A 25,400-nucleotide genomic window follows, 5' to 3' on the forward strand; every position below is an offset into this window, starting at 1 on the left:
CTAAGTGTACATTTCTTTGAATTCTGCAAGAAAATAATGTTGTTGTTGTCACTAGCATAACAAATTTCATTTTGCCATTACCACAACCAAGTTTACCTTTCTTCGTAAATGATCTAGAACTTTACGCTTTCAAGAACATGCATATCAAACAAAAACATGTATGGGGATTGTATGAATAATTAAGTCTTTCTTGGTTTGTTGGTGACTCTTTAGTTCAACAAAAAATATATACAAAGATCAGTTTAACTTGTTTGTATGCTTTGCATTATGGTTATTGTATAATAGTATCAGACATGATTTGCTATTGATACTTACGTAAAAATGTATAACCTTGTATTTGTTATTTGAACTCAGAAATAAAATCAATAAAAAAAAATTGTAAAAACATGTGTCAACCTCGGACCCGTTTCACCAAGCTTTTTTTCAATGACAAATGACGAAAATCAGTGACAAATCTATTGAAAACCAATCAGAAGCAGAGATTTCAGTAGCTTATAACAAAAACTGTCATTTGTTACTGATGACAAGTTTTGTGAAATGGGGCACTGGTTGAAGGTGAGCATTATCAACGACACAACTCCAAAATGCTCAAGTTACATCCAGCCAGGCACTTTCCAAGTAGGGAAGCTAGTCGGCCTTTCCAATCAACATAATTTCCGGTAATGCAGCCTGCAAATTTCTGATGAAAGACAATAAGGGAAAATCCCTTTGCGTCCAATAGTGCCATGTTACAAATTATTCCATTCACCTGTTACAAAGGATTGTATTTCAGTAGTCAGAAAGCAAATTGCATGATTTAGTTGTTGCTAGGTAGGACAAACATCTATGGCTTGTCCCACCTGACAACCAAACTGCATGCAATTCATATTCTGACTAATAAAATTCAGTTTGTAACAGGTGTATAAGATAATTTGTAACAAGGCACTTAACAAAGATTTGTGCATTTAATTTGATTACATTACGGAAATGACCTATCAGAGTCGTCAAGGATCCTTCACTCAACACAAGTGTTGCTATGGGGTAAAATTGTCTACCTTGGAAGGTTCTACCATGCTATGATAATCATAAAGATATGATAAGAAAGTAATCAAAATCAAGTGAGGTTTGACAGAAAGATATTGTCTAAGGACCGGCAACGACAGAATCATGACTGCTTCTTCTTCTTCATCAGGGAATAGAGAGCAAACAGACTATTGATGATGGCAAGGCTAACACAAGAAGTGTATTTTAAAGTCTGATGATTTAGTGAAAGATTTCTTCGTAGATTAGCAAAAACTTGAAGACATTCTTGAAGACAAACTTGAAGACATTCTTGAAGACAAACTTGAGCCTTTGATGAAGTCATAGTAAATACAAGATTCTCAATGGAAAATGTGTACGAAGAAGATGGACTTACCGTTTAATGGACCCAGCTGGGAGCAGCCATGGTCGTCGCCGTGGTTCCTATTGTCCCAATGTTATCAAAGCTGGCGTCAGGTCCTTCGGTCAAGTCCTGCTCATTCCTCAGGATAGTTTCCACGTCCAGATCGCTCCATCCTTTGAGGGGGTCAATTTGAACACTCTCCAGGTCGCTGGGGAACCTGTCCACGTGAACCATGCCTGGATGGTGGTGGTGAATGTGAGGGTGTATATGGTGAGGGTGTACATGGTGAGGGGTACCGCCATTGGGGTACGGCTGCGGGTGGTGGTGGTGGCTGGTGGTGTGCGTGTTGTGGCCATTGTTGAGCAACATGGCCAAGTTGCTTCCTTGGTTCATAGAAGAAGGCATCAGCCTGTGAGGCGACGTGTGCTGGTTCATGCTCTCCTCGCGGCAGCTCGGCATGGGTCGCGGCGACTGCTGCTGGCGCAAGACGGCGGACTGCGCGAACATGGGATCCTGAGGGATGATGGATTCATTCTCATGAATCAGATTCGTGAAGCTCCGTTGCATGCCATACTGACTGGGTGGCAGTTCCTGCATGGGGGAACACTGACCTAGGGGACTTACGGCTGGAGTGCCCTGTTGTGAGTAATACGGGCTGTTACTGTGGACAGGGGACATGTCGGATCCGCTGTAGCTCTGCGGGGAGAACAGATATCCACCGTTGTTGTGTGTGTGGCGGATCGCGGGCTCTACACTTAGACTTGAATCTAGGGTCATTGCTTTGGCTAGTTTGGCTAGCTGATCTGTGGACTGATAGGGGTCTGGGCTATCGTACGCCTGAGAGGGCGGCAGATCTTGGAAGGGAATCGGAGACATGGGCGGGACTTCATTGTCATGCATGTCGATTTCTGGATGTGTGGTCATGATCGGGGATAGACGGCCACAACTGCTTGCGTTCGAGCTGGCTCGCGACCTGAAATCCGTCGTCGCCAAGTTGAACGGCAACGGGCTAGCACCTTCCTCTCCTTCTAACTTCGGTGTCGGGCTTGTGTTTCCCCATTTTGCACGCTCTTCCAGGACCTTCTTCTTCACGCGCCCCCTCTTCCTTTCAAACTTTGAATTTGTGGTGTCCATGCTGGATGCTCTTCTCCTTGATGACTTGCCTGGTTTGGCGTCGGGGTTGATCATCCACCACGAGCTCTTTCCTGTTCCTTCATTCTGGACCCGGACGAAGCGGCTGTGTAGGGACAAGTTGTGTCGAATAGAGTTCTGCAGGGGAAATCAAAAGGCAGGAAAACGTTTCAATGATTGCATGAGTAATATAAATAATATAAATTATAATATTCGGGGGAACTTTTTTAAACAAAGGCCACCATGGGCTTTTCCTTTGTTCTCCTATTTCATTTGAAGCTATTGTATTAACTGAACATTCTTTGTATGTATATATACTTGTATGTTTATTTGCATTTGCTGTGTTTTTTATGAAAATGAAATGAATAAACAAACTAGAATTTGATGTACAGTGTACATAGTGCAAAAACACAAAGGCTTGGGAAGTATTTAAAGAGGGTTTAAACAAGGCCACCATGGGCTGTTCCCTTGTTCTCCTATTTCATTTGAAGCTATTGTATAAACTGAACATTCTTTGTATACTTGTATGTTTATTTGCATTTACTGTGTTTTTTATGAAAATGAAATGAATAAACAAACTAGAATTTGATGTACAGTGTACATAGTGCAAGAACACAAAGGCTTGGGAAGTATTTAAAGAGGGTTCTATATGTACTTCAGAATACAAAGTTAAAACAAAATCAATAAACCATTCTATAAAGACACAAGTTAACGTTCATGCAGTGTCATGGGATCCATTGTCTGTTAAGAGCCAGAAGGGCATTTACTCACATAACTTTACAGAGTTAACGCCCTTCTGGCTCTAAGCAGGCAATGCATAATAACACACAACTGAAATTCCTGGTGCCTTAAACCTAGTTCAGTATACAAACAGGGTCATATGACTGGTAAGACATTAAAAAAAAAGGCTGACTTACAACTTTACAAGTACATATATGGGGGGGGGGGGTGTTTCACAAAGATTCTAAGTCTAACTTAACTCTAAGTTGCACTTAAAAATTATGGAGAGCCATTTGTAGCCTTAAAATGAAATATTTCCAAAAGCAAAAAATGAAATATTTTAGACTTTTCATAAATTCCACATCAAGAACATGAAATCTCCCATGATAATAGAAAATATGAATGATTTGAATCAACATTTTATGCATTTTGAAATAACTTTTACAAAATATTTTCAAGGATGCTAACGGCTTTCTATAATTGTTAAGTCCAACTTAGAGATAAGTTCAATAGGATCTTTGTGAAACACCCCCCTGGACTCATATATTACATTTATGTTTTTAAACTAAAAGTAAGATGAATGAAGCCTGAGCGATGAGCATCAGTGATTCTTTCCTTCATTTTTGTTCTACATATACATGTACATGGCTTGGCTCTGTCGATTCTTACAAAGAGGAAAGAAAATATTCATGGAATTATCTGATACCAATACGGGCTGTATCATTTTCCCTAAAACCGGTTTACAATCAAGGATCTTTTATTACAAATAATCACATTGCCATGACAGACTGCAAAGCATGTGGCACGATTACGCTGAAATGCACAAGTGTCGTATTGCCCCCGCCTTTCGATAGAACCTGCCGAGCTTGAAATCGTAGAAACAGCCGCCGTATCGCTCCTCGCAAAAAGAGGCAAACCAGATCCCGCCGCGGCTCTAAGCCCTGAAATGAAAGATTAACGACGGCTTGTGGTGGGTATTAATAACGCCCAAGCGCAAAGCCATTCCCTTGCCCTTTCTCTGAAGCGCTTAAACGCACGTTAAAAGCGTATCACTATTACGTTCATCAAATGGGCGGCGGACCATAGAGGAAGGAGAGAGGCATGCAGCAGCCACATTATCCCGCATTATCCATTTTGAAAATTAAGCTTCGTTCTGGAGAGGAGACAATGTGGTGACTAGCTTCATCAGACTCCGCCATAAAGCAAGGTAGTGGGCTGTAATTAACAACCACTCAAATCGCTAATGACTTGACCTAAATAGGGCAGGTCGTAAAGAGAGATAATGCATGGCAGAAAGAGCATGAGCGCACAGACAGACGACTACCAACGAAATAGCAGCATGTGCAATAGTATGTACGCATGAATATGTAGCTCTCTAAACAATTTGTGTCTGAATCTGGTGAAACATTCATGTTCTTGCCTGTCTTTTTTACTAGAATTACAAAACAAATTTGAGGGATAAATTTGGGGAAATTTAGAGATTCATCTTCAAACACTGCAGGATATGGTGGTATATTTTAATAACATTACTACATTGTACATGGTAACTTTTTGATGCACAAAACTAGTCAGTTGAAGTGGAGATAGTAATATAGGGTCCACTCAATGATACATGTACATATAAAATGTACAATTCACAGTGCAGTGTATCATGCTTATCAAATATAAAGAAATCTATTAATATAAACAGGTAATAGCTATAAAATCACAGTAAAGTGGAAATTTCCGTAATGCTTGATCAGCTAAGTTTCTGCCAAACTACACTATATTGAAACTGCCAATGATACATGTAAAATGTACAATTCACAGTGTAGTGTATCATGCTTATTACTATATAAAGAAATCAATTCATATTAACAGCTAATAGCTATAAAATCATAGTAAGTGGAAGTTTCCGTCATGTTTCATCAGCTAAGTTTCTGACGAACTACACTATATTGAAACTGTCAATTGGAGTGCAGATATAACTTAGGCCCACTTGATGATAATAATGTTATACATGTATGTATGTATGTATGTATGTACGTGTTCTTATATGGTGTTGTGTTTCACAACAGTCATGAATCAGTGTACTTCCTCTTACTCACAGTCTAAAGAGCCTTTCATTGGCTTCACGGAATACGTAGAATGAATGAGCCAAAGAATGGGTCTTTTCGCTAGAAACCAAACAAGTGCTAAGCTCAAAGGACCTTCGTTTTTTAAGCCCACTAGCAAACTCAAATGTGCTCTGTTCCAGGCTCCTCCCACCCCCCCCCCTCTCTCTCTCTCTCTCTCTCTTCCTTTCTCTCTCTCTACAGATTTATTTTCTCTCTAAAAAAACAACACAAGGATTAAATATATGAATGAAAGTCTACAGTTGATTTCTCTGTGATCTAGTACTAGATCATTTTAAAACAGTATTTTCATGAAATAATTGCTGTTATCCAATGAATATAGCTTATCAGTATGTTATGGAGCATACACGCACATGTAGACCTACACTGTAGTTATTATTTTTTCACAATATCCGCTCAGAAACGGCATGCCTTTCATAATCTCTTATCAGGTGAGTTTGCACACACAAAACCCTTCACAGTCAGAACAATGAACCGGGTCTGAACTACATAGGAGCTGTAGACTATCAGTTACATGGGCCTATGAGTTGTAGCTAAACCAAACTGGTTAGACTTCAACTCATGACACTTTTTCTTAGTGTCAAATTACAGTCTGTTCGTACATTGATAGGCTGAAACAACGGGGGGGGGGGGGGGGGGTATTTCTTCATCATGTCACATCGCTTCACATCAAGCATACCATCAAGCATACCATGTACTGCAGCTAACCCACAACAATTGTAAAGTTGGTTTAGACTTTGATAGATGCAACATAGTTCAAATTAGAGTCTGTACATACAGACTACCACTAGGCAATGGTAGGGCAAAAAAGGGGTGGGCTATTTCATCATTTTACATTTTTTACAAGGGACCTAAATGGGAGCTATGCTGTCAGGGGATATCAATAAATCTGGATTAGGAGTCGATTTATTTATCACATGATTCATCTTGCAAACCACAAGCAGTAAAGCACGGTTCATGTGCATGGTAAGGATAAGAGTCATATCCTTTCTACATGTATAGAATCTATACCATAGGCTCTTTATCTTTGAGGATTGGTTGGGTAATATTTAGGCCATGGAAAATTCTTGATTCTTGAAGGCATCGTTTAACAATGTTAAATCTGAGATGCATGGCCCTAGGTGTTATCAGTGTCTGTGATATGGTTTAATGTTGAAGCAAAACAAAAAAATTGTGCTTCAAAATAATCATGAAGTGCCTCAAAAAGGTAAATATCCATACTAATTTTGCTTACAATTGACCAAACAATCCATTTGCTTGTTGCCGGTCCAAAGCACCTACATGTACATGTATAACCTGAATGACAACAATACAGGACAACTTTTCAGACGAAATTGTTTATAAATGCACAACATATTAGAACTAAAGATGCATCTTTGAATTGTTTGGATCTTGATCTGCATTTACAACATGTTCATCATAAAGATAATGAGCACTGGGGGGTGGTTCAGAAAGACTAAGATCGACTTTAAGTTGGACTAACTATGGCAGGCTGTTCATGCCACCGTTTTCTCTCACCATCTATTGGCATTGGTCTCTCAAGGGACGTACAAATCATGGTCACAAATTTACAGAATTTACATTTTATTGATAGTTCATTATTGAAGAAAAAAAGATTATCTAAAGATCAATTTGAAGTCGATCTTAGTCTTTGGGAAACAATCACCTGGTTTACTAGGGCACTTGAGATTTATGATCCTTAAAGTAGACATTCATTGATTTTAAATATTGATTTAATTTGAATCATGGCATTAGGAAAGTTAATATCAAACAAGGTTGACCTAAAACTTTATATGAATGTCAACTGTAAGCTTCCTGGTTTCTAGTGATGTATTGTTGGCCATATTTGTGATTTTCTTTGAATGTCTACCGTATTTGCCGGCGTAAAGGCCGCAGTATTTTTGGAAGAGAACATATCAAAAAGTTGGGGTGCGGCCTTTGCGGCGAATGAGTAAAAAAAAAAAAACATAAGTCAAAACCAGCACACATGGGACTACGAACGGTACAATAACTATACCACTATGGTACAGGACATTTCCACACATCTTACTGACAATTTTATCTTGCATTGTTGACATGAGGACGAAAATAAACTTCCTAAAACAACATTTGCAGATAGATCTTGATCTAAGCTCGTGCCAATGCATAGCAAAAGTAAAGAAAGGGACCATTTAACGAAGCTGCCGCGAAGCATCCATCCGAGGTCGCCATTTTGTTTTCCATTTCATGCAATTTCTTATTACACCGTACAATGTGGTAGGGGTATATATCGGACACTAAATCTTCCTGCAATCACTTTTTTTATTTGAACTTCCGGTAAATTATAAGAATATTGATGAATTTGGTATCAGTTTGTAAAAAAAAAATAGTATTTTTCTAGAAAATTATGATTATTTTGTTTTGTCCGTTTTTTTTTTTTCCCCCCTCTTTGAAATGTCAAAGTTGGGGTGCGCCCTATGCGGCGCTGCGGCCTTATCGCCGGCAAATACGGTACTTTAAACTGCCAGAGAACAGTGCAGGTACAATGTACACTGGCTGTTGTTTTATCTTCATTTTTTACTATTCTTCTGGAAGGGTCATATTTGACTTTAGATCTAGCTGCTTCTTAATCAGGCAATGTTGCCTTCCTCAGATAAAGTGTACTTTTCCTCATTCTAACATTGTGTGCTCCACAAATCTCTCATGTTTCATGTGTAAGAAAGGTTTTGTTACTTCTGTTTTTGAATAGATTAGTGAAACATAACATCATCTGAGCTGCAGCAGCGAACCAATCTGAGTGACCTATTTAGGACTCTCCTTACAAGGACTGCTGGTATGACCAGCTCTCAACAATTATCGGTTGACACCTCAAGTGGCTGGTCTTCGCAATTGTACAATATTCAACAACAACAAAATGAAGTTATGTATATAGGCTTTGGGGTTTGGAATCATCAAAATGAGAAGGAAAAAAAAACTCAATCTTGCTGAACATCCCATGCACAGATGCACTGCTCAGAGAACTATGAATACACACTGTACACGACTTCACACACATGGCAATAAAGTTTGGTCCACATTTTCCATGTCTCTCGTTATATACTGGAGTTGTAGGCATTTGAACAGCCATTCTTTTCAGGGGACATTCCTTCATTGATATTCTTCCAATTGATTGATAATTTAGAAATATCACAACTTATTCTTCACCTTTTTCAGCAACTCAACCGCTAACAGAGCCAGTTGGCTCCCGTTCACAAGGCTATATTTAATGATCTCATTTTCACGCTAATCGTTCAGGATATTAGCTCAGGAAGTCAGACTTTCAGTCCAAAAAGAATAGGGCTACACATGGTATGGACAGTCATACATGAACTATGATCAAACTTTCACTCCAAAAAGAATAGGGCTACTACACATACTATGGACTTCAAAGCAGGCAAAACAAAACAAAACAAAATACACAATAACAGTTGAAACAAAAGCCAAGTTCTAGAGATAAAATAGAGAGTTCCAATTGTTCCTTATTTCATATTCGTCCCAATCAGATCCATGCCCTCCCTGCAATCACAAATTTTGAGGGGTCAATCTCAACTCAAAGTTTTCTTGAAAGAAATTCAGTGGACCTTTAACTATATACATGTACAGAGGCTGGAAAATATAAGAAACAGTGTATCTAATGTACATGTCATTAATTTTTTAAAAACATCTTTGCATTGTCTAAATATCTGAAAATCCTTCTTTATTGAATTGTCTAAATGTCAAATAAGCCTTCTTTATTTAATTGTCTAAATATCAGAAAATCCTTCTTTATTTTATTGTCTAAATATCAGAAAATCCTTCTTTATTTAATGCCAAAACCAAAAATATCTACAGGAAGTTGGAGGGAAGGAAAAACTAGGCATTAAAAAAAAAATCTTATTCAGACAGACAATATGGAGAGCTACATGAATACAATTAAAGGGGATATTGCCACATAATATGGTTTATATGTGTGGCATATAATGTACATGTATGCTCCACTAGTGCATCACATTGCTTTAGTATACCACGGGAGTTGGGATTCCCAGTGCATATTAAATCAAGTTTGATTGGCATGCAATACTTGAAGAGGAAACTCTGAAACTATTCCAGTACAGATTGATCAGGTCAAAGTTCATGAAGTTCAGCTCTGCGCCTCTGCCTGCCAATGATGTACATGTAGGATGCGTTGTTCCTTTTTTTGGCAGAAAGGCTCATATTATGTACTCATCCTTCTAGTTCATGTGCATGTTTAATACACAAGTATGTAAATTCAGTATATATACAGCATGGACTACTAAACTAAGTTTAAACTATGTCTTGGTTAATAAAACCATGTAGACAGCATACATGTACATCTAGATATTATTATTAACGATTGTTTCTGCAATTATGTTTGGCTTTAGGATTACCAATTTACTTTTAATACTCAGAGTCCAGTCCTCGTGCTTTTATTTCCATATTAGGACCTATAGTTTGTTAGTTTTTTGTTATTTTGGTATTCTCTGCCTTTCATTCTTTTTGAGAAATGTACGCCTTTTTTTGTGTATTCTTTCTTTCACTATTTGTAAATTCGTACTCTTCATACATTTCTATTGAAGTTTTCTATTGAAGTAGTGATCAACAGTTTAGGGCATTTGGTTGATGTGTGGTAAGTGGCAGACAAAATAAAAATTGAAGAAAAAAAAAGTAATTTTGAGAGAAAAACAGAATAATTCCGGGAAAGTCGTAACTGCTGGTGCTCTGTATTTATTGCTTGTCGGTAGCTCTTGGTGGTTAAACACAAAATCATTTTGTGGTTTGATAATTCATATACATGTAGTAACTCACTTTACTGGGTATTAAAATTAATTATTACTCGGTCTATAAATGCATCTGTGGGGTTTCCTTATAATTTCTATTTTCTCTCTCCCTCAGTCCCTCTCTCTCTGTGTCTTTCTCTTCCCTCTCTCTCTTATCTTACTGTCTGTTTGTCTCTCTGTCTCTCTGTCTGTCTCTCTGCCTCTCTCTATCTCTCTCACACACACACTCTCTCAATCTCTCTCTCTCTCTCTCTATTTATCTTTCACTCTCTATTACTCTTGGTCTCTCCCTCCCTTCTGTCTCTCTCTGTGTCTGTCTCTCTTTCTCTCTCCATTTATATCGCTCCCTTTGCATCTGTCTTTCTTCTTTGAAAGCTAATACCAGACTCCTCATAATCTAAACCGAAGATGAATATTATGCGCAACACAAATTACATCTTTGAACCTGTGACATTCAGCCCCCGTCTCTGTCGCAGATTACACGGCGCGATAATTGAGGGCGCTTTGATTTTTATCTGGCCATCAAAACGAGGACGAGGAAAGGAGCGAATCATGCTCTTTGAAAGTCACGCCACCCCCCCCCCCCCCCCAGGGGAAGAGACGTCCACTTTCAAAAGCGGTCAATTTGATTATTACTGCATGCGCTCCAGGCAAAACCAAACTACCTTACCCCTGGACATGTACAGTATGCAAGGGATCACTTACAAACTGAGACTTGACAAAAAAGAGAGAAAGCGAGAAAGAGGCTTTAGAAACTGACATCATTGTGAACTCAAACAAGAGACATGAATTTTCCAAGGGTATCACATCGGCCAGCATTAATTAGTACCTTGGCTTTGACATTTTGCATTATTGATGAGAAACCCTGGAGAAAGGGGAAAAAATTCAAAAGAACACAATGACATTGATTGCGTACTTTGCAAACGGGGAATGACAATGCCAGTATGTCTCTCTGAAATGCTGAAAACGGCCTTCCTTAAATGCATGAAATGAATAAAAATGAATGGTATTGAAAAAATGACTAGAAAAGCTTCATGAGGATGCCATCTTCCTTGCAAAATTGATCATGTATGGCCGTGCCATTTTATGAATAATCGCTGAGAAAGTAGACATTCTAATGTTAAAGGGCCACTCTAACCAAAATGAGCTAAAAAAAATGAAAAAGAGACATGTACATGTAGAATAATTTTTGACGGAGATTCCGGACATGACAATGATTTTTCTTAGAAATCATCAATAATTCTGGAATCTAGCTTTGAAAATGATGACTCAGAACGCTCAGAAAAAAGCCCAGTTTCAGAGCTGTATTGCAATTGCAATTTAAAAAAAAAAGCACCATCACAGATGTGCACATATGAGACTACCTTACAGTGTACCCTGGCAGTAATAATTTCTCATGTTTGTTGCCTATATTTGTATGTTATTCCTTCTCTGTCCAATGCATTTGTCAGATATTATCTCTTCCTTACTCTTAAATGCTTGGTGTTAATCTGTGATAATTCTGTGAAAAACATTTTTCTTTCCTTCCTTCTTTATTCAAAACTAGAACTCTTGAGGTTTTAGTTTCAGTGGAAACCAAGCTTATCTGAGCCACTATTACCATGGCAACCCTGAGCGATCATGTGACAGACCGACCACTGCTTGCTACATGTTCCCATTCCTACATGTTCCCATTCCGCTACGGTCAACTTGGCTTGGTTCCGACTGACCAATAAAGCAAACGTTATGATTAGAAGGTGTCAGGACTATCAGTGTCCAGAACAATGTACATTTCCATCATTCATCCGATGCTGGTCCAATTACAACAACTACATGTAATGTACATGTAGATACACACTCTCAAGGCACTTTCAGATATGATGCGACAAAACCTTAACGTTTTTTCATGATGTAAAACGTAATACGCTTCACATTTCTGTATCTAATAACACACAAGTTAAGTGAATAAACGCAAATTCTTTGTAGCAAGCAGTTGCTAAAAAAGAAAATGCAGCATTTTTTTGCGGTTACGGAACCATATCTGAAAAAGCCTCAAGGTTTTCCAAATACATCACTGTTTAGATACATGTAGGTTTATGATACATGATGAATGATGCTAGTATGAACACTCCTATCTCCTTAATATCCCAACAGTGCATGTACATTGTACATGTACTGTACAGTCAGCTTCTGAGAGCCAGAAGGATGCATGTAACTCATGTCAATTTACATACATGCAGTCAATGCCCTTTTCGCTCTCAGCAGATGATGTCATGCTCATGTACATTACAATGCTAATGCTCATGTTCCTCTAAAAGAAAGTGCCTGATAATATTATATACATGTACATTAAGGCTGTGAAGGGTAGTCGAATGCTCGAGTTCCCGCACGGTTGACAACTACTCGGGTACGATTTCTCGTACCCGAATATTTGGCCGCCAAAAAAAAAAAAAAAAAAAAAAAAAAAATCAAAAAAATTTAATTTTTTTTTTTTTAAATAAAAAAAAAATATTAAAAAAACATGGCGTCCGAATACTCGAGTATTCGCTTGTAAGCATGGGAGTGTACTCGGGTACCTCATTACACTGTTGTGCACAGCCTTAATGTACATGTATCTAGAGTACATGGTTAATTGATTATTAAGGAGATGTACAGGGCGTACAGTGTATGCACTTATACTATCATGAAGAACTATTGCATCATCTATTTGAATTTCAACACATGCATGCATGAATTGGTAGATCTGATAAAGTTCATTATGAAATTACAACCTTTATACCTTGACAAAAAAAAATATTTGACAAATCATTTCAAAATTGAAAAATGCAGGAGACATAATATGTAACAGAAAAAGGTTTGAATTTTGTATGTTTGAAAATCAGCTGCAGGTTTGAAAATATGTGATATGAAAATTAAATCTCAACCAAAATTGTTTTTGAGAAATCATTCATACAATTTGTTTGGAAATACTCCAAAATATGGGTCAGATTGAACAAATAAAAAGGCTATGGCACATGAGCAAGCCTTGGACCCCTTTGCACACATACTCTTTCCAAGTTTCAATTTGACATGTTTGCATTGTTATTTGTGGACAACCATTGGGTAATACTAGAAACACACTCCTCTCCAGCCCATAAAGGCCTGCACTAATTATTTTCCATTGTCCATTGAATGAGTTACATAATGGTTGATAATTCCCTTTAACATGAAGTGCTGATGTTTCATTCTGAAGGAGAAGAAGGGTTGTGATTAAGTGTTCCTGTCCTAAAACCTGCCTCTCATTTGTCTTGTATTAGCATGTCGAACTCGGAGGGGATATGACACGACCCCAGCCGCACGTTTCGGATGACAACTCATTTCCTGACCCGTGCTAGGCAGGTTTGAGGGGCGGCAGTTACAGTACCATTTACATGTACAATTGTACAGGGTATATGTAGCAAGAGAGAGGTTTTTAACTTGTACTCAGAGACAAGGGTATTTAAAAGTGAATGAATGATAAGGATTTTCATCTTCAAATTGGCAGTATTACTGATATCTTCTCTGCTCAATAACTCTCAAAGTAAATGATGTACATTTACTTTTATATCTACGAGAATCAGGCAACTTTATGGCTTCTCAAGACTTCCTCTCTACATACTGTACATGTAGAGGTGAGAGTTACAACTCAATGTTCAGTACATGTAGACCGACATCTTACAGAGTCTTTACACAGCTGAAAACATACAAAACATGTAGTTCCATACATGTCGACCTACATGTACATCTTACATCTGGGCCCCCGTCTTATACAGAGTTGGGACTGATCCAAACCCATTGTAAGTCCTCTAATCAATAGCAATTTTGCATCCCCCTATCCCTGATGTATGTACTGTGCATGTACTTGTACATACATGTACATGTAGTCGTCACTCGTGATTGATGTCGATCGCAAATGAGTTGCGATTAATATCAACTCTTTATAAGACAGGGCCTGGATAACGGAAACTGCATTACATTTACATCTAGTTCCATACATGTTCATGTACACGTAGGCCTACTGTACAGTATGTGATTTATTGGGCTAATTTGAGAGCCAGACAGCGTTAACTCTGTGTTCAAGTATAAGATTTAATGCCCTTCTCGCTCCGAACCGACAATGTCATCAAATTTGTTCACACTTTCCTGGTGACAAAGCTTGATAAATTTTCAGAATGACTTTGATTTTTAGTTGATTTCTCTTGAACTTAATTGCCATCCGTACTAGAGTAAAGGAGGGATTAGACCACCCTGCAAGCTCACTGACAGGTAGTTATCTCATCAACTTAGCCCTAAAAAAAACATAAGAAAAAGAGGATCATGGGGGACCAATGGTCACCGATTGGGCATTGTTTGTATAGAGGGCGCAAGTATCTACAGGTAGTGCAGTGTGGCTTTAAATCCATTACACAAACCTGTGTCTTCAGACACTACCATTTAATGTACATGTACATGTATGTAACAAAAACCCATAGTCTAATGACAAAAGCATTTTATAGTGCCTATATAATGTCTGGAAAAATGAAATGCACAATGGACTACGTACAATGTACATGTATGCACGATTCTACTTCAAGGATAATACTTGGTCAAAAAATGAAATCAATACCGACTGTGTGTAACCGATGCCAATTTTGTGATGAGCCTGCAATGAAAGAAGAGCCTGTCTAATGCGAGTTGTCCTTGCTATTTTTTATCTGGTGTATTATAGTGCTGGTCCTGGGATTCTGACATTAATTACTCTATCATAAAGGAGAAAGGGGACATGTATGTACACTTAGATGGGGGTGGGGGTGGGGGTGGGGGGGGGGGAGAGTGTGGCTTTAAATTCAAGATAGAAAAACTTTTGAGAACAATCAGAATAATGTGAACACACAATTACAGGATCAAACAAATACAACAAAAGCAGTAGGCCTGCAAAGCTTTTAATTTGTCAATGTACAGTGTAGGCTATAGATGCAAGACTGTCCTTTATTTTACATTTGTGGACATACATGCAAAAACACAGCATGTATTTATAGTAGTGAAATTAGGCGATGTACAGTCATGTACATGTACATGTAGATCACAAGTGGCGAAAGTTGAGAGGAATATTTCCTGAATCGACAAGGGAAGGGGGGCACTTCAATAATCATTCTTCTGCTTTGCTTGACAAATCTATTTGGAGGATTTCACTAAAGTACCATGATTGAGACTTACTCAATTGTATACAGTACATGTAGCTAGTGGGCTTCAAAACAACATGAAGAAGGCCTACATGTTGTGTCAGTACATCTACATGTCGAAGTAACGAAAACACGCTCTGACCAGTTTTTTTCTTCCAAACAAAACCACTGGGGATTTCTTGACCATTGTAGTTTGAACAATTACCCAACCAAACAGAGCCTTCTTTATACTGTTCCATAGCTTAGTTGTAATAATCCAACACAATTATGTACCTGATGCCATTCGGCAGAGCAGAGCAGAGCGGAAAAAATCCTTTTGAGATTTGGGGACCAGGGAATATTATGCTGGGGCACTAAGCTTGCCTGGGGTCCTTTCCACGGAAAAAACACCTTCCACAATGCAGCGAGTGAAAACAAGTTGTTCAGGTACGAAAATGCTATCTGTTTGGTAGAATGAAGATGAATCCTTTGCCAGCATGGCATCAACATAAGTTGTGCCTGCATCAAAGCTATTCACACTGGTGGTGGGGAAAGGACAACTTTCACATATGAAACTTAATCAGAGCTCATGTGCCTATAGATAGGCAAATAGGAGCACTGAAAAATCAAGAATGTTCAATAAAATGTTTTCCCAGAAACAAACTTCATGTCTTCATGTACTTGTACGAAGTTGCCTTCAGTAAAAGAAATAAGCAATTCATTCTACAATGTACATACAAATGACCCATCTTTAGACAACCATTATATAAAAAAATAGCAAGACTGCAATATGAATGGGGTTTCGCATGGAAGCAAGCGAGGGACGAGGCTTTCTGTCGAAGACATCAGATCAACCTTGTGGCAAGTGCCGTCTCAAGACCAGTCTGCGGCACTAATTGCATACCGGGCTAATATGTTCATATTAAGGACACCTTAATAGGACCACTTGAGTCCAATCAAAGAACTACGCAATCTCCCATGTGCATGTTTTCCTCATGGTTAAACTCATCGAGAAAGTGACGAGCTTTGGTCAACGACGGCGCTTCCATTTTTTATCGCAAAATAATGATCTGGGAGAGGTCGCATGCTCTCTGAAGGAATTCAAATATTTTTTGGTGCTCCAAGAAAAGAGTCGGATTAAAGGGTAGCTTAAAGGTGTAGACCAGTTCTGGTCATGCAATCGCATTGTGAAAGAAACATTATGGAATTGATCAGAAAAGGTTGATCATCTAGCATTGGTGTGTACTGCAAGGTTCTGGAATTATCAAAATGATAAGAAATTTGGCCCAGTTTTGGTAAAGCTACAAGTATTGTACACTGAAAGATGTAATGGGACTATTAAACTATATCTATCCAGTCCGGATAGATACATAATAATTTACCAAATATATCAATTAGTAGGCGGTATCCCGGCAAAATTTGTAGTTATAATGTATTAGTAAAAACTGATACTTTCACATGATTGGTATTAGAGCTTCCATTTCATTCTTTGAGAGGGGGGCGTTTCCAGAACTGGTCTTTACCTTTAATATACACTGTACTATTGTACATGTGTAGTTGTCAATTACAACTGTCAACAGAATAAGACTGACATGTTTGTTTTAGTGCTGGAACAGTATTAGAAGGAAATCATTCTAGTTTTTTACATGTTTATTTTGTGCTGTTGTGTAATTGTTTTTATCAGCCCGATGAAGACGATATCACCACAGCACAATCAGGTAAACATTGTTCTCAGCAAACAGTTTGAACTTGTTACGAAAGGAGGACAAAATTTCCATTATCTCATGTACACGTACATGTAATTCTGACAATTCAAGTTGCTAAATATAAGCACCAAATTGTCATACAAATTTGGTATACATTTATGTATGTTGTATGTAGGTTCGTGATGTACATATAGACCTCCAAAGAAAAGGTATAATATTTACACCTGAAAACCTACATGTAGAATTGTACATAAATATGAATGTCTTCTGTGCGTTTGTGTACTAAAGGCCTACAGAGCAGATCTACTGTACATGTACATACATGTATATGACTAATGCAGTGCGTCTGCTTCCTTCAAATACATGTAGCCTTAACAAATTAAAGAGATTAAAGACAGAGTTGGAAACTCATCAGTGGAAATACATGTAGGAATACCCTGAAAATCATAATTGGGAAGATAAATGTACATTCAATGTAGGGTGTCAGTAATAACCAATTTCATTTATGCTGTACTACATAAATTTGAACAGCCTCTCTCCAGCTCTAACGATGTTACCCATAAATTGTATTACATACATGAATACTGTATGTACAGTATGTATTTCTAATAATTACCAGCCCTACATGTATATCGTAAAAATATCTGTAAAAGCACAACAGTAACTGCAAAACAGCAAAACTTTCACTGTTCATGTTTCTAAACATAAATGTCCATTTGACTTGTTGAACATGTGTTTATGTATCGTAGGCCTCTACATGTACTTGTACATGTATGTTGCTGGGTCACAAAGGCACTATTTTCTCAAGGAACGAAGGGCAAGCCGAGGCTTTGTTTTCAACACATGACATGACCGATACATGCCCATTGTGTACATTCTCTCAACTGCATAGATATTCATGTACTGTACAGGCTACATGTTCATATACTATAGTACAATACACCCCTACACTGCAGACTTTAGTGCATGTGGAGTATAGCCTACACAGTGCATGTTGGAAATGAGGCTGTCGAACAGACCGGGGGCAAAGGGCATCCGTGACACACAATCAAGCGCCACAGCATGCTGAATGCATTATCATTATTTCTGGCAATCAGTCGCTAAATCTGTTCAGACTTCTCCCACAAGCCATCCCCGTTTGAACAAATACATCCAGTGTTTGGCTGGAGGTTTGACGGACGGATAGATAGGGGTTGATGGGGGGCATTAGGGGAGCAAGACGAGCACAAATTAAACAATGGAGGCCACATTCACTAGTCACTATGCTAGTCACACATCTACATTGAACGTAAACTTTGCTAGGGTGCACGGATCAGAGGTGCGTTGCCCCACGTCATATGACGCCGTAAAATATTCACAATTTCAGCGATTACACAGCTCGGTGCAGCGGCATGCCCCGCAAAGATGCTGGCATGACGTCAGCCGGGAGACCGGGAGGGCATTAAAGGGTACATAGACGGCTGCCCTTTACCAAGACAGATTCAGGGAGCTGATTTGGGCTTGAAATGGTTGAACAGACTGACGTCAAGGAACTATATTCAGCCTGTTAGCAATCAGGGGCTCCTGCCTTTCATATGCAAATGAGATAGAAGTGCTCCCATGAAAGGGGGCTGGGGCAGGTAGGGTATGAATGGCCACCTCCGCTCCACTTTTTTTTCTCTCTACAATCACCTTGCCCATTCACCGGGTGTTCACGCCTACTTTCTATGCAGTAACCTTTCACTTTTCTCCTTCATTCTGACACACATAATGCGGTTAGTTAATCCCTTCTTGTGCCTTGGCTCTGCTTTGGCTCTGCCTTCATCTGTGTCTGCCAAACACAGATGTTACAATGGTGCATGACTGTGCTCAGTCTTGGCAAGACTACATAGTATTAGATATATGGGCCATGATGCTACAGTGCATGTACATGTATAAGCCTATGTTAAAACCATCCACAATAGACTTCTACATTATAATCATATACATGTAGGCCTACATAAGAATTACATGCACAGTATGTATACTGTACTGTGCTCAGCCAATTCATGTACACATGTACTGTACTGTTCATTTTAATCCAATATTACCCTTTTTTGCAATTAAAAAAGTTTCATGAAGAAGTACACAACATATCCAACACGATCCCCTTCTAGCATTGAAAAATAATAGCTTGATGAAAGAAGAAAAGTCATACAACTTTTAAAAAACAATACCTAAATTTTGTATCCATTCATATAAATTTGCAACACTATTTAACAAATCATAAAACAAAATACAATCATGTTAATGAAATTAAATTTCCCTTTCAGCCGCACCGGCCACAGTACCATTTAAATCAACTCGCTATAAGTACTTGTTGTTTGAATAAACACTCAGCAGAATAATAATCCCATTCACAATGAAAATAATAGTATGCAAGACATTCAGCCACATGTTCGATGTTTAACCAAATGTGTTTGCACACGGAAGATTTGATCGAAAATATGCCTGTATTTGTGGTCAGAGGGCCAACATGTACATGCAAATCAATAAAAAAAATCACTTGCGAAAATGAAACAAAATCGCTTTTTTGTATTTGATATTCATTTTTTGATCCTTCATTTAGGATGCCATGACAAACAAAATGGTGGAAACAGTATATATTTAGGGCCTTCCCCAAAAATATGTAATGTACATGACTTGAGTGCCCCCAAATTCTATTGCAGACCTTTTTTTTACATCACAGAACGTAGAAAAAATAACAGTACACATGTCATGTACAATCTTCAAATAGGCAGGTCATTTATCCAATGTTATCATTTTTCTGCACTACTATTCATGATATTAAGAAGTTTTTATCATATTTACATGAAGACAATAAATGTGTTTTTATAACGAAACTGACAAAGAATGGAAGGTGAAAGAAACAGAGCTGCCAATTTGAATACTGAAATCTACATGTAAGTCAATCTGTTTAACGACAGATCTACACATTCTGAACAACATGATAGGCTTGTACATACATGTATGTAACCACAAACACAATTCCATGTAACTAATTAGTATCCTAAAATAGAATCGCGTCCATGTAACCACTTCTAGATGTACCGGTATACATTTCAGGAAATCAAGCATTAATTACCAAGCATACACATGTACATGTATGTACATGTCAAATCTTGTATTTATTTCAACTTCTATTGGAAAGGGAATTTTTCTTAAAGGGAAGCAAGAGCCTACTACGTTTATAAGTTACTCAACTTCTAATTCTGCTTTTTTCCTCATAATTTAATGACAGAAGATAGCATACTGAAGGGGGTGTTTATCATAAAAGGAAAAGAAAGAGCCTACTTCTTGCTCAATTACTTCTAATTGCTTGTTCCTGATAAACAATTGACAGCACTTCATCTCTGTGTACATGTAACTTCAATCAAAACGGGGGATGTTTAACTTAAAGGGAAACTAGATCCTATTTAGAGCATACATGTAGGTTTTTCTCTCCAACTGAATAATACAAAAAAAACATGCATGTAATAGTCTATTTTACTTGTAATCTACATTGTACATGTATATAAATGTGATAGTGAAAAAAAGTACATGTACATGTGTGAACTAAAAGTGTTACGTCACCTAAACTCTTTTAAAAAGCCCTTGAAGGCTTGAACACCCCTTTCTGCCATTGAATACAACAATATACATGTAGGACCTTCATTTCATTCTCATAAGTTAGATGCCAGTCATTGAACGAAAGAAGAAAAGAAAATTACCCTGAAACAGGTACATGGGGGCCTCAAAAGAACAAGAGCAAAGCTAATGTCACATGTACAGTACATTCTGGCGAGAGTAAGAAGGGTATAACTCAGTATGGGATATGACAGGGCTCGACACCAACAGGCACCCCGGACACATGGGTGCCCAAAATCTGGGTCCAGATCCCCAAATTGTCAAGTTTTTACTTAGGGCTCAATCATGATATAGATTGTAAAGCATTCAACCAGACCCATTTCTATACACCTACAGTTTTGTAAGTATAGAGCCCTGGATGTGGTAACAATCATAACGCCCTTCTGGCTTTCAGCAGATGATATCTCCTTGGATATGCGCATCACCAACCCTTCATCATGCCCTCTCTCATCAACTCTGCAATCTACTGGAGATTCATTAATCACACTTATCTTCCACGATACTAGGGGGCACTCTTATATTAGCATCCAAGCACCCAACGCACCGCGGCACGGCCAGACCTCACTGCTCCGATCTCCGTTTTCTCCCCCCATCAAACCGACAGCGATAGTGATATACCCATATCACAGGGATCTTGTCCTATTCTACCTACGTCATGTTGCCTTGAGAAAGGTCATGGCATCCTTTATGCAGGATTAAAGATAAAGCTTGGTTCTGATTTAGATGCAATTGCATGGTGAAAGAAACAGTGCGGAAGCAATTGGAAAAGGGTTATAATGTTGCATACATGTACATGTGCATGTAAGCACTGATGTACATGTATACTGTGATAAAATGATAAGAAATTGGCTGACTTTCGCTAAAAGTCGCATGCACTATACACAGAATATGTGTGGGACTAGTCGCCACACATACATGAGGCATAACAGTGTAAGACTGGTCCACAACCTTAATTTAAGCTGTTACTTGAATATGAGGGCATATTAGTTAGGAAGAGACATCCTTTGAAGGGGGACATTTTTTTTCTTCTATGAAAATCTTCTAACTACATGTAACTTAAAAAGAATGAAAAAGCTCACAGGTTGTTCTTCACCTTTCCCTGAAGTCAACCTTCTCTTTAAAACAGAGATGTCTGAGTCGTGTGTTTGTCTATGGTATCTTTGAATCATCACTGAAAAAAGAAACCCCTTCTGGCATGTCTTGCTTCATGTAATATGTTTAAGGATGCTATAAATTTTAATGAGCACAAGAGTCAGACGATCAAAGTGGATTTGGAGTCAATTTCCGTGGCAGTATCAAATGATGTATACTGTACTGTGCATGTTAATAAATTCCATGCATTTGTAGTATTTAGGAAAAAAGGCAAATCTTAAAATTGAAAATAAATGGAAAACTGTGAAATGAATCAAAAGATATATTAGACATTAATGTAGCTGATGAAAGTATGGATTAAAATTTAAAAAAATAATATGTAAATAGAAATTATTTACTTTATGTCCATAACAATCAGAATACACAGCACTTTTTGTCTATTATGTTGTCTTGACAATAACACAAGTTCACAATCTTTCTTCTTCAGAAGCTGAATCTTTAGAATTTGCATTTCAAGATTAATATTGTTTAATTAGGATGTAGAATTACATGTTATTGTACCAGTGTGATTATATTTATTGAGATAACATTTTAATGTAGAATTTGATTTCAAAATGTATGGTTGAGTGGTCAAAAGGAATAATGAGAAGACATACAATCAGCATCTAAAAATGTTTTGTTGTTATTATTTTTGTTTTGTTTTAGTTAAGTACCGGTACTGAGTTGATTAATGGTAGTCTTTATTTTGTCTTTAAATGTAAATAAACAATTTAAAAACAGAGTCTGCACCTGTAGGCTGTAGACTAGATAATGTCCTTAGTTCCTAAATGTACATTTACAAATGTACATGTATTAAGTTTACATGTAAAAAAATTGAGTCTATTGGAAAAATACTACAAAATGTTAAACTTTACGACTTGGAATACACAGGAAGGTATCTGTTTAAAGACCGCTCAAGGGAAACATGTTAAGTGGTCTTTATAGGCAGGTGGTCATTAAATACAGGTTCCTTTACTTTAGTACAAGTTTCAATGGAGAACCATATTCAAGGGAAATGAAACGTGTGGTCTTTCTATACAGGTGGTCACTTAAACAAGTTTGACTGCTCATGGGTCATGGGTGTGAAATAAAATTTAATCTAGAAGATGTTAAATCAGACCATTTATAGTCATAAAAGAAATGTTAAAATAAAAATTGATTTTAAAGAGAAGGTTGAGTTCTGGGAAGAGGTGAAAAATAACATCAGATAAGACATGTTCCCTGAAAAGCATGGCTCTTCAAATGCCTTCATGTTCTAAATATGCATGTAAAATCGTAAAAATTGGGGGGCCGGCTTTTTACGCCACGTGTTCGTGTAGTCCCATATACATCTTTCTGTGTACAGTGTTTGTAACTTTACCAAGACTTGGCCAAATTTCTTATGATCTTGATGATTCCAGAACCTTGCAATACACACAAATTCTTATATGCTAGATGATCAACCTTTTCTGATCGATTCCACACCGTTTCTTTCACAATGCAATCGCATGACCAGAACTCAACTTCATCTTTAAATAATGCAAATGCAATTACAAACAAAGAAGCTGAATAGGAATCAAATTATCAGTAATTCAGTTATTTAGTGATTTCTCAGTGGGGTGAGAATTGATTTATGAATTTTTATAAAGAAACAGAGTTTTTATGAATTTTAGAAATGGGATTCTAGATAGAGAGAAATTATATTTTGCAGTTGATAGGCTGTTAGGAAGACCAAACATGTCAGAAATGTAATGCACTACTAGACAGATGTTTAAGTTAAAAACTAAAAGACATACATGTAAGTAGATCTACTGTAGATCTATATTAACTGTGATTTAAAATGGCTTGAAGTCTTTAACCACCTTAACCATCCCTCCCACAAATAAAAATAAAAATAAAAAGCAGGGGATTTCAACAAATTAAAAAAGGTAGAGAGAAAGAGATAGTGAGAAACATAATGAAATCAAAACATAAAACATTTTTGTTTTTTATAAATCTGAACCTGTCAGTGTCAAGAAACTTAGAAAAAAAAGTTTGAAAAAGTCCAGATTCTAAAGTTGAAGATTTGATTGAAATGCAACAGTACCTAAAGTCTACCTTGTAATGATTGATAATGGAATAGTAGAACTAGAGTGTAGGAGCAACTGCCATTTGAACAATAAATCACAGAACACGAGTTGTGAGATACAAACAAACTCTGCGAGATCGAGATCTATTTCAAGCCGGGAGACGCATGCTACTGCGAAAGTGCGGAAGTAGAGGGGCAATGCGACAACGTACGCTGAGCTGAATGGGTGCACTGGGTTACATTTTGAAAACAAGTCCCGCAGTCGAAAAAAAAATGCACAAAAATACATGCATTAAAAACATCTTTCCAGAATATGACACTTGCTAAATTTATAACTATAATGTGGTACAGGCTTCTGGGGTTACTTTGGAATAACATACCTTCCAACCAGCTGAACTATTGCTGTCTCCTTTATCCTTGAAAAATGGGACATTTTTGACCATCCAGTCGTAAATTTGTGACAAGGTCAAGCGCTGATCGGGAGCGCTTTGAATAGCTTTGGTTATCAAATCTGCATATGACAGGTTTCCCCAGGCATTTCTTCTTGAACCATTCCGTCTCTGTGATGATGGTGTTGATAATTCACGGTTTTCTCCGCCTTCTAAAGGTAAAACTGGTTTAATATCAAGCGGTTCTTCAGCCAGGACGGCAGGGCTGAGAGCGGAGTGAGCGTGATCTACCGGTGGAGCCCCGGCGGCATTGCCTGGTTGCCCCGGCTTCGAGTCCAAAAAATCTGGCCGACGCAACGGCCATGTACAAGAACGTGGTCGAGCTTGCGGCTCAAAATCGGGGTCGTTGTCAACCATCGTGGCGATGTTTCCAAAGAGTATTAATATTCCAAAATTTGGTCACAAGTGCACGGTATCATTGAGAAGTATCCACTAAAGTCCAGGTGGCTGTCGTTCCATATAACATGAATGTGTCTGCTCTAAGTTGTTAGTCACATACTATCCAGTCTTTCTCTGTAACGTAAAAGTTCAACCCACATAAACGCATCGAAGCAGCAATGCAATCGCTCTACGTACGTATGCGCGCGTGTTCGTGTACGGTCTTGATTTGAATGCGTACAATATACGTACATGCTAATATGGAAAGCCGTTGGTGACTTTATTCACGTGCCCCAGACGTATGGAACGCGGCACACGTCTGCTAAATTGACCAATCACCGCCTGTTATTTAGCAGGCGCGTGCAAGGTGCGATAGCACACGCCTGTTACTTTGCCAGACGGATGCGCAGAACGCTCGTAAATTGAATTTTAAGGCAACCAATCAAGTCCGCTGTTACAAAGCTGCTCAGCTCAGTACGTACGGGGCCTGTTCGCTATTACAAAACTGCTCATGTCAGTACTGGATGGGGGACACACCCACGGCCAGGCACGGATCCAGGGGAGGGCCGAAGGGGTCTCCCCCCTCACCCGCCAAAAAAGAGAGAGAGCTAGAGAGAGAAGGAACAGAAGGGAAGGGGAAAGAGGAGAGAAAGGAAAGAAAGAAGAGGAAAGAAAAGAGGGGAAAAAGAGGGGGGGGGGACAAAAAAAGAGTAGGAAGGATAAAGGAAAGAGGAGAGCTAAAGGGAACAAAAAAAGGGAAAGAAAAAAAGAAACAGGTGAAA

General features: G+C 38.2%; 1 protein-coding gene across 1 annotated transcript; it reads right to left on the bottom strand.

The window, feature by feature from the left end:
* Positions 1-1,343: 1,343 nt before the first annotated feature.
* LOC585334 (forkhead transcription factor O) lies at positions 1,344-24,832 on the bottom strand. The gene is made up of 2 exons (XM_030994593.1): positions 24,172-24,832; positions 1,344-2,632 (listed from the first exon to the last, which is right to left on the bottom strand). The coding sequence occupies exons 1-2, from the start codon at positions 24,595-24,597 to the stop codon at positions 1,400-1,402; spliced, it is 1,659 nt and encodes a 552-aa protein (XP_030850453.1). The 5' UTR covers positions 24,598-24,832; the 3' UTR covers positions 1,344-1,399.
* Positions 24,833-25,400: the final 568 nt, after the last annotated feature.

Source organism: Strongylocentrotus purpuratus, unplaced genomic scaffold, assembly GCF_000002235.5.
Source record: "Strongylocentrotus purpuratus isolate Spur 01 unplaced genomic scaffold, Spur_5.0 spur5_scaffold_21, whole genome shotgun sequence".
Lineage (NCBI taxonomy): Eukaryota > Metazoa > Echinodermata > Echinoidea > Camarodonta > Strongylocentrotidae > Strongylocentrotus > Strongylocentrotus purpuratus.

Bases quoted from the DNA above. Each gene is read 5' to 3' on its own strand.
- LOC585334 (XM_030994593.1), bottom strand. From the start codon at position 24,597: ATGGTTGACAACGACCCCGATTTTGAGCCGCAAGCTCGACCACGTTCT. The intron at 2,633-24,171 runs GTATGTTATTCC...TTTCCCCTGCAG, and splicing joins ATAGTTCAGCTGGTTGGAAG to AACTCTATTCGACACAACTT.